A 12,642-nucleotide genomic window follows, 5' to 3' on the forward strand; every position below is an offset into this window, starting at 1 on the left:
TGCCAAGTGCAACAAAGCACCGTGCCCGAAGCATGGTGAGCGCAGCAAGCCATGCGAGGGGACATGGCACACTTTGACGACATTCGTGAAACAGTAAAAAAAAAATCATGTCGACCTTGCCATTGTCGACCTAATGCTTGTGTCGACCTTCCAACCCTGTTGACCTTGGCCATTTCAAACTATTTCACGTGTCGACCTAAGCCATGTTTACACAATGCCTGTTGCCCTAATATGGGTCTAACTTGGGACCCATACCGGGAGGCGCGTCATACCTTCAATGTCATATCATACAGATAGCATTTACAGATTTCGTATTTTATTACGTATACACAGCAAAACAGTAGTCATGTCCTTACTGATGTTCTTTGGATCTTTGTTACAATAATTAATTGGACATAACTCTAACATAGTAATATTTCCTAATGTGTATTATATAAGTACTATCATTTTCTGATCTCGCAGTGTTGTCCCTGGTGAAATACTTGGCTTTTTGTATGGCTAGCCAGATAGTGGGCTGCTGTTTAGTCTTGGACCAGAGATGGAATAATGCCCAAATGGGGAGCCGTAATAACGGGAAATAAGTAGTAGTGATTTATTCTACTTCATTATTTTTCCATTCCCATGGTATACAAAGTGCTAGAGCACCTGGCGTTGGGTACTGAATCTTAGCTCTACACTGAAATCACAAAGAGACTATTTAAATTATCTATAATACATTAGAGCACATTCAGTTTCACTTCTTGTACGCCTTGGTCAGACAGCGCTGTAGTCACCGTAATTGGGCATTACTTTTTGTCTGCTCAGTATAATATTCAATATTCTTGTTGGAAGAGACTTTTCCAGGAAACTGGAACTGCTACAAGTTCATTGTTCTGCATTTTAGCCCCGCCTCCTCACCAAAGAGCATTGAATGCTGGTATTTGATCGGTAGAGGGAGGGGGTGCGGGGGCCCCGCTAAATGTGGAAGGCTTGACAACCCTTCGGGGTGCTGGGCAGGGGACACGATTTTCAAGACCCTCCCAGCCATTCCGGGAGGGTAGGTAAGTATGCCTTGCCAATATAAGGAACTGTCAAACACCCTTTTTTCTGCTAGACAGGAATCTAGGACGCGAGGGCATGAGTTTAGATTAGAAGAAAAAAGATTTTGTTCAGCTAGTAGAAAAAATTTCTTTACGGTCAGAGCAGTCAAACTCTGGAACTCTCTTCCTGGAGAGGTGGTGTCGGTAGACACAATAAATACATTCAAAATAAGGTTGGACAAACACTTACTGGTTAATAACATCCATGGGTACAAATAAGAAGCCTAATCGGTCTTAAAATATCAAAAAATACTATAAAGCAACGGATAAGTTATTATAAAAACGTAGGTTGAACTCGATGGACGCAAGTCTTTATTCAACCTTAACTACTATGTAACTATGTAATGTCGACCTTTTGGTGTTGACCTATTGCCTTTTGACCTAGACGGTTCCAACCCATCATCCAGATCCTCGGCTACAGAATGCTTTTAGTAGATAAATAAATTCAGTGCCTAATCTGTGCATTTCCTCCAATTATTATCTACACGGATTTGGGTGATTTCCAGCTCTCCATTCCCAGTATTCTCAACAGTCCATAGACACTTAGCCACACCCCGGATCTTCTAAGGCCCAATATTTCTTATACTGTCTCTGATAGTGACACCTTACTATGAAGTACATGTTTAGTTTACAGTGCAGGTCATCAATTACACATATATGGGTAAACAGGGTACTAACAAGAGCTGTGGGAGTGATCTTGTCACACAGGGCCCTGCGGAAGGCTTCATAACTGCCCCAATTATTATGCAAGCTATGACATTTACCCCTTAGTGTTATTAGGATTTGTGCCACGTGCCAGCAACACAAGTGTTAATGATTTCTTTTTGCTTTAACTAATCAGCAGTAACCACCTTCAAGCTATTTTTCCTAGGAAATTTTCCTTACCAGTGGAAACTGTGATACGTGAACTCCCCATTTGTGTTTACTTTGTAGAAATATATTTTCCTTTTCTTATCATTGCACTTTACAAGATTTCTTATTTGCCCTAAACTTCAATGGGATATTTTAAACCAAATGGGTTATTTGCCCTAAACTTCAACAATAAATATTCAGTTTCTTTTATTTCATAACAAATGCATTTGTATCTACAGTAGTTTGTATTTGATCAGCATATTGTTGTCATGCCTACTCTTTGCTTTGCATCAGTTTATTTGCCATTGGACACTAGAATATGTTGTTCTGAAATAAAACATAAGACTCAAATGACTTAAGTACTAAAGGCACAAAGTGGTACATTTACTAAGATGGGAGTTGTATTAAAGATGCAATAATTATTTAGCACCTTCTAGAATATAATGTATAGAATCGAATTGCTTGCTATAGGCAAATATAGGTAAATTTATCCCAAAGACTCAAATATATAATACACCATATAGTGGTCCTGATATTTAAGCATGGAAGAGAGGCTATTTCTCCTGTGCCAAATTTTTGCTGGGAAAGTTTTTTTGACCAATTTGGTTGAAAGACATATCCAATGAACACAGTGCCCTGGATGAAAGATGTTGACGAAAGATATTGACGACAGACGAACGTCAAATGATGATGCGCATACCGACCTTGTTCATCAAGATTGTTCATCAACTGTGCATGCAGCTCAATTTGGAGATCTTTCAAAAAGAGCCTATAAACTGTAGCTAGATCTTTCGTCTTTTGTCTGTCGTCAATATCTTTCGTCAACATCTTTCGTCCAGGACACTGTGTTCAATGGAAATGTCTTTCAACCAAATTGGTAAAAAAAATTGTACAGTGTGTATGCGGAGTAAACCTTGCAGCTAATTGAATACCTCCTAAGGGAGTTATTCAATTTATGTAAGCTATTCAATTGATAATTTTTGGGGTGGTAAAAACTAGACTTTAACGCTATTTTTGTGGTTGATCCTTTAAGAGCCTGTTTTTACTGCCTGAAAAATGATGTTTTCAGGGTAAAACACTAAGGATCCATGATAAGTACACGTACCTATGTGTTGTCTCAATAGTGCAAACATGGCACTTATCTGGGATCTTTTAGGGACCTCACTGGGTTTTATAAAAAAATTTAGGATGGATAGTGAATTGATCTGCTAATAGATCTATTAAATGTATTATCCTGTTTTAACAAAAATTCATTAGGTCATGTGATATATGGAAACTTGTAATACATCCATTATCATTGTTGGAAAGTCTTACGTTATACTGCATTTACTAGACCAGAGCTCATATTATTGACAGTATTACAAGTATGAAAAACAGGCTGCTTTAACCCATGGAGATTAAGGGCACTGGTCTGGAGGAGCAAAGCCGAAAGAGCCATCTATGGCCATGTTGCAGAACAGGCAATTCCGATTGGCTGTTGTCATTTGGCCTTTGCCGAGTTAGACAACAGGTGCAGACTTGCTGACAGGTGGGGATATCTGGGATAAGTAAGATTGCTGATGACTAGTGATGTAGCCTTGTGTCAGATTGTAAACTGCTGAGCTTTGACAGAACAGATAGCCAGCATGTGTGCTTTCAGATCATTTCATTCTCTCAATCACTCTGAAGCACTTCTGGCTCCAGACCAAATCCTGGGTGTATACAGTCAGGTCCAAACAGGACCCAAAAATGTTATTATGTGGGAGCCACAGTCATAGTCGCAGGAACATAATCCACTCAGTTGGGAAATGGTGTCGACATATGTTTGTTCATACATTACTTCATGCCTGATCCATTTGCAGTAAATGTATTCAGTAAATGCCAGGAAGCGTATTTCATATTGCAATAGTAGCGTAGGGCTTGCAAGTATTGTATTGTACTGTACTGTACTGTACTATATTATACTGTCAGTTGTTTTCTGCTGAATAAGCTGCTCTTTAAAATGAGTCCAACGCAACAAATTCTGTATTTTTTTTTACCCTTTTTTTATTTCCCAAATTTGAAACCTACAGATGTGAATAGTTACTTTCGCTAGTTTGTCAAGTTGTACACATATTATAAGTTGTAAACTGGGTACACACTGCAATTTGTTTAAGCGATATGCACAATAACAATATCTTTAACAATATTATCAGGCATATCGTCTAGTGGGGATACGGTCGTATTGTCGACAGGGTTCTAGGTCGACATGGGTGAAGGTCGACAGGTGTCTAGGTCGACATGGGTCAACATAGTTTTAGGTTGACAAATGCGTTAGGTCAACATGGGTTAGGTCGACAGGTTGCAAGGTCGACATGGGTTTTTTTCACTGGTTTTTGAGCTGACATGTGGTATTTCATGCCCTACCATCCACTAGGGCGTGGTGGGAGAATAAAGTAGTGTTCGATGCATTGCGAGCGATGCGAGGGGCTGCGAGCGATGCGAGGGGCTGCGGTTGACTTCCAATTGTGTCCATGTCAACTGTGTCGACATTCGGGTAAAAAAACATGAAAAAGCCCATGTCCACTGCTCAACCTGTCGACCTAACCCATGTCAACCTAACGCATTTGTCGACCTTGTCCCATGTCAAACTAGACACCTGTCGACCTTCACCCATGTCGACCTAGAACCCTGTCGACCTTACTGCCTGTCGACCCAACGATGTCGACCTAAATCGGGTCGACAATACGATCCACACCCGTCTAGTGTGTACGCTCCCATGGGTCATTAATACCCCCCCACACACACACACACACACACACACTGTCATTTGAACATAAAGTCAAATCTGCATATATCACCACCCACTGCATGTTCAGCGGGGAGCCTGTTGACGTCACTTAACAATATCTTTAATATCGCTTGCAATTGTAATCGTATACCTTTTTTACTGTGATATAAACAAAGATATTAAACTTTTGTAATTTTTCTATTTGCAAATGATTTCACAATTATAGTTCAGTCATTTAAAAATTACTGAAGTTTGGAAGTGTGAGTGAAAGGGCCAATCAGAGGCCCCAGTGTCCATAGCTGTGGCTTTATTGGTTTACCCTGTCACAACCACCCACCACGCCCCTTTGTCACACATTACCAATGTTTCAGCCATAGCTGGAAGACTTAATTCATCAACCCCCTCCTGATCCCAGGGTAAACACGCTGCACAAAGGAAGCCCTCCAGCTATGCATAATAAATGGCACTGTAATTCCCCAGGTGGTTGTGCAGCCTTAATATGTTACATGGTTGCCTGCCCTCCCAGATTTTGCGGGAGTCTCCCGGTTTTTACCCCATTCTCCCGGTCTCACGGAAATACCCAGGTATTCAGCCTGCAAGCTGAAAAGTTGGACTGCGCATGCGCACGTCATTATGCGCTGGGTCCTACTAGTGCGATGTCCTGCCCGATTATGTAAATAAAAGCCACAGCGGGGCTCTGTGAGTAGCGCTGGATACAGCAGCTGCACAGTGGCTTGAAGCATGGAGGGCAGGAGCAGCGGCAGCGGGAGAGGGCAGCCCAAAAGTCGGCAACGCTGATATGTTACTCTGTTTTATGACACTAGAACCGGGTTAGGCATGATGGAACTTGTAGTACTACAGGTCGTCTGCCTCTGTTAGACGATATCTAAATATTATATTTTTTGTCCCTGCATGCACTGCCTCCTATGCTGTTATTAATATTTCCAAAGCACATGAATAACCGAAATTATTTCCACCCTTGAGCATCTACTTCACATTTCATATATAATGCTCATTGCAACAGTGAGAGCTGTAATTGTTTTCTTCTGAAATAGCTTTAATGGGGATGATGCTCAGCACACTACAGTTATTTTGTTACTAATCTTTCTTTTATTAATTTGTAATTTACCTTAAATACAGGTTTATTTGATATCTTCCCAAATATTGAAAAATGTATTACATGCAGTGCTGTGCCTGTTATACATTTACATATCTCTCAACTGTCCTGATTTCCGCAGGAATGACCCAGCGCCTATTCAGTGATGCAAAGGGGCGGAAAACAGGGCGTGGCCTAAGGACACAGCAACCTGTGAGACCACGCCCATTTCCATAGACCACACCCTTTTTGGGGCGCATGCGCAGCTGAGCCACGCGAGTGTCTTGATTAGCGAGACACAGGAGGTATGCATTTGTTGTGGGATCAGTTGGATCTCTAAGGATACATTGACAAAGATGGCAGTTTTATTGGAGAGGAGATGCAGTAATGGGATAATCAGGCCACCACAAGAAGAGAGTGTGGTCACGAGTCTTGGGAACATGGTCACAAGTCACAGCAGTGTAGATACCTGCAAAAATAACCCTTTGATTTCTGAGTGAGCCATGAATGACGGATACACACAGCACAATCCCTTTTAACAGCTGCTCTGCCCTATGCCATTACAGCACCCAAATTGTGACCGTCCCATCTAACACAAGACAGATACGTGTGTAGGAGCAGGCATCAGAGTGGTATGGTGCCTCCTCTAATGTCATGTCAGAATTTTTTGGTTCATATAATCATTCTGAACTATTAATGGGATTCGAAATTTGTGGATGAAAAATAGGATATGGTGCGATTTTTAGTCATGGAAATGTGCAAATTTTTAGATGTGCTATAGTGTGCGATATTTCATAAAATTTAAAAAAGCGTATCCATTGAGACGCCTAAAGCCAATCAGGGCTGAGTGCTTCTATAACAGGATGACAACGAGAATACTCGCATTTTGTGCACAGCGGCAAAATGGGAGCGTGGCCTCACAGGAGCGCTGTTATTATAGGCCACACCCTCTTATCGCTAGGCCACACCCCTAGAATTTCACCATACCCTCAACATTTCAGGTGCGTCCCTCCTTGGCCATCCTGAAAGTTGGCCGAGGAGGCCAATAAAGAAACACCCACTAATACTAATAACATTTATTTACCTATACATTCAGTATTAGCAGGTGTTTCTTGCTTACTCCCACAATGAAATGAATCCACATCTAATCAGCACCAGATAAATGTTTGTCATGCAAAGATGCCTCTTTTCATTGTCTTGCAACGTCTTTAGGGCCTATATAACAATGTTATGGCTCCGATAACATGTATAAGGCCACTTTTAGAATAGAGTTGAGTAGAGGCTGGTTTGGTGAAATTCCTTGAGATACTGTTTCAGCACTATGATAGCAACTGTCAATTGAGGGACTGTAGTGTAACCGTACCCTTATGGTAAATAGCCACAATACTACAGAATGCCCCCAACCGAGATCTCTCTGCAATATTTACATGACTAAATCGGCTCCTTGAGGAGCTATTTATAATAAAACTTATGTAACAGCAGAGTAGCCCTTTGTACCCTTTTAGAATTAAATGTTCACTCGCTATTGCTAAAGATAGCGTTTGGGAGTGTATGTATTTGAACTATCTGCTGGATGTGTTATTTTCCCATAAGTGTTTACTTACAGCTGATTCCCTCCTACGACTGTCAATCTCTAGCTGAAATATTCTGGATGATTTTGCAATCCACACTATAATGTTACATTCGTTCTGTGTTTAATTAGCATTTTGTATCATGATGTCATAAATAGTCAAATGGATTTTTGTTCTAGAAGAAGAAAAAAAAAGACTTTTACGTTAAGCATTTTCATGGTAGCGTATTCTAATTTTTGGATTATTATTCTTTTGAGATATGAATAACTAATAGGCAACCATCGCCCCTTTTATTTTTTATTTCAGATCTGCTGTAATGATTTTTCACACTTTGATCCGTGGGTACAGTCTCGTTAAAATGAGCATATTTCAATGTTTTCTGGAGAATTTGCAAACAATACACAGTGGCTGCCTGTTAGTAGCGGTTACAGACAGATTTATTATTTTCTGTGCTAGAAGCAAACATGCTATGCTCTTTAAATAGGGGGTGTCAGTGCGGACAGCCAATGACCGAACAAGTGGCGTGGTCCCAAACCATGGATCATTAAACAAATAAATAAAAACCATGTTAACCATAAAAAAAACCCCCCAGCAGATTGGAGGACAGGGATTTGGCTGAGTCATGTGACACACAGTTACCTGCAGTAAATAGAGGTCATTTTCTACCAATGAAATATGTACTTAAATGTATGTACCGGCAAATGTTCTGTTCCTACACACAGAGAATCGGCCAAACTGTTGTAGAGCACAATCAACGAAGACTCTTGTTTTTGCCATTCAAGTTTAGGTTTGCATGTACCCTATTACATGTGTGCTATGAATGCATACAGTTTATAGTGTTTATAGTGTTTGGGAAATTGCTATGATGCAGTCCCACTACTGTATGTAAATATTGTGTCTACTCTAAACAGGAGATAACTGTGGAAAATAAAGCGGTGCTCATTGTGGGTCATGGTGGGCATTAACCCTTTTTCTACACAGGCACTTTTATTTAAAGAAAAGTTCATTATGTAGCAGATACAACAAGCTAGAACGATCCAGTGCCTTGCAGCCATTGTAGTAAAGGTGTGTACACACGGTGCAATTTTGCTTGCGATTCGATCCTGATTCAAATGGGATTGAATCGGGATTGAATCGAATGGTACGCAAAATGCATTCGATTTTACTATATAGTACAGATCTGCACTATATTGACTATTTTTCAATTCGATTTACACTACATGGGATTGCTCATTGGGATCGAATCTGCATCGAATGTAGAAAAACCATTCAATGTCCATTCGATGTTCTAGCAAGTAAGTTTCATTTATATAGCGCACTTTCTCCAACAGGACTATTCGATTTTCTGTTCGATTTTGCTTCTATAAGCAAAACCAAATAGAAAAACAGTGCATATCTCGCCGTGTGTACCCTTTATAACACTGTACAGACCAGACCCCCCCCCTGACTGAATGACATACAGTAGCAGTGTCATACCATGGCCTGCAGTGTGCATGCTTGTAGCATCCTGAGGACACAGAGTGTTGCTGCAGCAGCATACTGGCAGCAAGGGGCCGCTGTACGCACATGGCTAGCTAGAACTTTGGGGCAGCAATCAGAGCCATGCACTTTGAGCGAAAGCACCACTAGACTAGTGCACCCTATTTACAGCTTGCTTGCAGCAGATCCCTAGATTTCCCATCTTCTCCATCAACCCGAGCACTTTTCTTGTCAGATTTTGGAGCCACTGGCACTCAGTCTAGCACAGGCATGTGACTGATATACTTCATTCAGTTATTTGTTTATTGTTAAAAAGTAGCATTCACAGAAAGTGTATCCACAAGGTAATACAAAATTTGGGTGATCATAGGCGCTGTATCCCCATTAGCAACTCATCTTTGATTGGATGTATAGACCCTCAAAATGGCTTTCCACGGAACTGGTCAGTCTTCCGTCCAGTTGCCCTCAATTTGGAACTGTCAACTGACCTGTAACATGTGCCCTATGTACACGTAAGGGTTTCTTTGAATCTTCCGTAGTGTACCAGCCGTACGTCACTCAAAGAAACGTCAAGAAACCCTTACGCGCACATAGGGCACATGCTAAAGGTCAGTTGACAGTTCCTAATTGAGGGCAACTGGACGGAAGACTGACCAGTACCGTGGAGAGCCATTTTGAGGGTCTATACATCCAATCAAGGATGAGTTGCTAATGGGGATACAGCGCCTATGATCACTCAAATTTTGTATTGCTGTGTATTTGAGATTTAAGGAGTCTTGTGGATTATCAGGGGCTGCAGTATTGAAAGCGCATTCATTATTCTTCTATTTTTTGCTATTTGTATCCACAAGATGCTTCCTGGTGTCCATATAATGACGATCAACATATAGTTTAATGAAACCAAGAAAAAGCTTTACAAGTCTATCGTGGATTTTAACTAAAAGCTAAATCTTGCTATGCTGCCTGTAGGAACATTGCTTTTTATGTATTACAGATGAATATTGTACAAAACAAACTTCAAGATCCTCTCTCCAGAACTAGCCTCCGTAGATTCCTGCGGACTGAACTGTCCAAATTATGTATTTCAGACGTTGAGAAAGAAAGGACTTAATGGGTGTGACAGTCCAGATCCTGACGCTGACGACTCAGTAGGTCACAGCCCAGAGTCCGAGGACAAGTACAGAAAGATAAATGAAGATATTGATCTAATGATCAGCAGACAAAGATTGTGTGTAAGTACATTGAACATCTGCTTAGTTTTTCATATATTTGTGATATTTCTCTAAACCTGGCAGGCATTGAACAAGAAAGAACACAAAGGCCTTGACAGCCCCGATCCCGACTCCTCTTATGCCCTCACCCCACGCACTGAAGAAAAATATAACAAAATTAATGAAGAGTTTGATAATATGATCAAGAGCCATAAAATACCTGTAAGTACCCAAGGTCACATGGCTGGTCTGCTGATTACTGCTGACGTAACACCCCTTAACCCTTGCAGTGCTGGTTTCTCATTAAAATACCGAAAATATTTTAGTACCCCCCTAAATACCAATAAAAGCTCCCTATTTTAAGTAAGACAACACTGTTGGTATTCCAACGTTGCCATACAGTACATGGCGATCACCAAAGAACCCTGTGTATTCCGGTGGATTAAACAGAAGACATTTTCCAGATCTTAAACCCGAAAGGCAATGCACTGACATCACAATGGTTGTCTTGCTTTAACTAACTTATAAAAATTTCAAGCTAAAACAATATTTTGTGAGAGATGTTCAAAATATCCGCAAAAAATGCCAGCGTCACTCACATTTGTTATATAGATTCAAATAAAAAAAATTATATGTCATATATAAGCTAAACATTACAGGTCATTATGATGAATACAAATGTTTGCTTGGCAATTTTCACACAATTTTCGCAATTTTCACACCTATTTTAACAAATTCACTTAGCACTCAAAGGGTTAAAGTCTAACACAAATTACATTTATTCTGTCTCTTGATTTGCATAGTAACCTCATGTTAACTGATAAAGGAAAATACAATAGGGCATTTATTTTCACTTTATAGAAATAAATTTAACACCATCTTTGCTGCCAAAAAAATAATCGAATAATGCAAAAATATTGGGCTAAGTCACCTGCGATTCCTCCATCCATTGCAGTGCCTGCACTAGAGGGTTAAATGCTAATAGCAAGCCGCAGGGAGTATGATTGCATGGCATACAGTTACCAGGATGCAATCACGTTGGTGTGATGGGGTGATACTAAAGGTTTCCGAAGCTTTTTTGCTTTTTCTGCAGTATTCTGCATTCATTCATTTGTAACGTAGACTTAAATTTAATATCCCAGCCCTCCAAAAATTCACATGCCTTGCCAGTGATTTACGAGAAATAACTTTGCATGTGCTTTCCTCTGTTTCTTTTTGCAATGTTTAATATGATGCATGTTTCCATGCATATAAAGTCACCAAATGATTGTTTTCTTGGCATATTATGTTAATATGTGTTGTGGGTAGTTTCCTATTCTCTGTCCAGTCTGCTTAATATGTGTAATAATGCGCTAAGAGTATACTAAAGCAGCAGTTTTTCCTGACCCCAAAGTGGGTCACAACCATTTCAGCTTGGTGGTCACAATTCCATGTTGTTGACATTGGGTTGATAACTTCTATGATCTCTCAGTCAGTGATGGAACTTGTGGCTAGTGAGCCCAGGTGCAAAATTATATCATTTGGGCCACCCTCCTCCACCGTAATCCAAGTTTGTCACGTGCAACACAGTAGTGGGTGACAGGGAGAGGTAGAGTGTAATTTTTTTTCAATAGTAGCTATTAAATAAATAAATCAATCATTCTTCTAAATAAGTGGAGTCTTACCAATTACATAAATACACTATATTGCATAAAAACATCTACTGTAAGGCCCTTATTCAGAACTGATCGCAGTACAAATTTGTTCTCAAAATGGGCAAAACCATGGCCCTTATTCTGATCGGTGCGGCCCGATCAGAATATGCGGCCACGACCGTGCAGGCGAATCCCCGCCTTCCATACGGATCGCCACCTGCCGTCCGTACGCGGATATGTGGCGATCCGCATGAAATTGGACGGGGATACGCCTCCTCCATGGTGGGAGCAGCCCCTGCATTCGATGGTCGCCGAACATCGAATGCAGGGCCGCACGCTCCACCAGGTCCCGCAACACAAGACCACACGGACACTTGTCCGTGTGAAATCTTGTATGGGGGCGGGCAGCTGACATCCGGCGATGTCAGATGCCCGCCCCGTACCCACGCGTCACGGCCTCATTACCATGCATACGCCCCGCGTTTGCATGGGAACGCCCATGAAACGCGGGGCGTATGCATAGGGTAATGAGGATAAGTAGCCCCTCACGCCCCTCTACGCCCCCTGTGCGGCGTATAGAGAATCCTTGCGGCGAAATCGCCTGCACATGCGCAGAGTGACCTCTGCACATGCGCAGAAGATAAACATCGGCGGCCCGTACGCAAGCGGGAATATCCGCATCGATCAGAATAAGGGCCCATGTGCACTGCAGTTGGGGCAGATGTAACATGTATAGAGAGAGTTAGATTTGTGTGAGTTATTGTGTTTCTGTGTGGGGTAAATACTGGCTGCATTATTTTTACACTGCCATTTAGATTTCAGTTTTAACACACCCCACCCAAATGTAACTCTCTCTGCACATGTTACATCTGCCCCACCTGCAGTGCACATGGTTTTGCCCATTTTGAGAACAAATATGTACTGCGATCAGATCTGAATAAGGGCCTATATCCACAAACTCGGGAGAAATG

General features: G+C 41.2%; 1 protein-coding gene across 9 annotated transcripts in view; it reads left to right on the top strand.

Moving 5' to 3' along the window:
- Positions 1-12,642, top strand: part of MEF2C (myocyte enhancer factor 2C) — a 194,159-nt gene that overhangs the window by 133,784 nt on the left and 47,733 nt on the right. For 8 of the 9 annotated variants that reach the window (XM_083151813.1, XM_083151807.1, XM_083151814.1 and 5 more), the window contains exon 4: positions 9,915-10,058. In XM_083151813.1, the coding sequence (XP_083007939.1) occupies positions 9,915-10,058 (144 nt within the window). Of the gene's footprint in view, positions 1-9,914; positions 10,059-10,121; positions 10,260-12,642 lie in introns of all 9 variants that reach the window. The other variant, XM_083151815.1, reaches the window with a different exon arrangement.

Source organism: Crinia signifera, chromosome 1 (genome assembly GCF_055691185.1).
Source record: "Crinia signifera chromosome 1, ASM5569118v1, whole genome shotgun sequence".
In the NCBI taxonomy this organism is placed as follows: domain Eukaryota; kingdom Metazoa; phylum Chordata; class Amphibia; order Anura; family Myobatrachidae; genus Crinia; species Crinia signifera.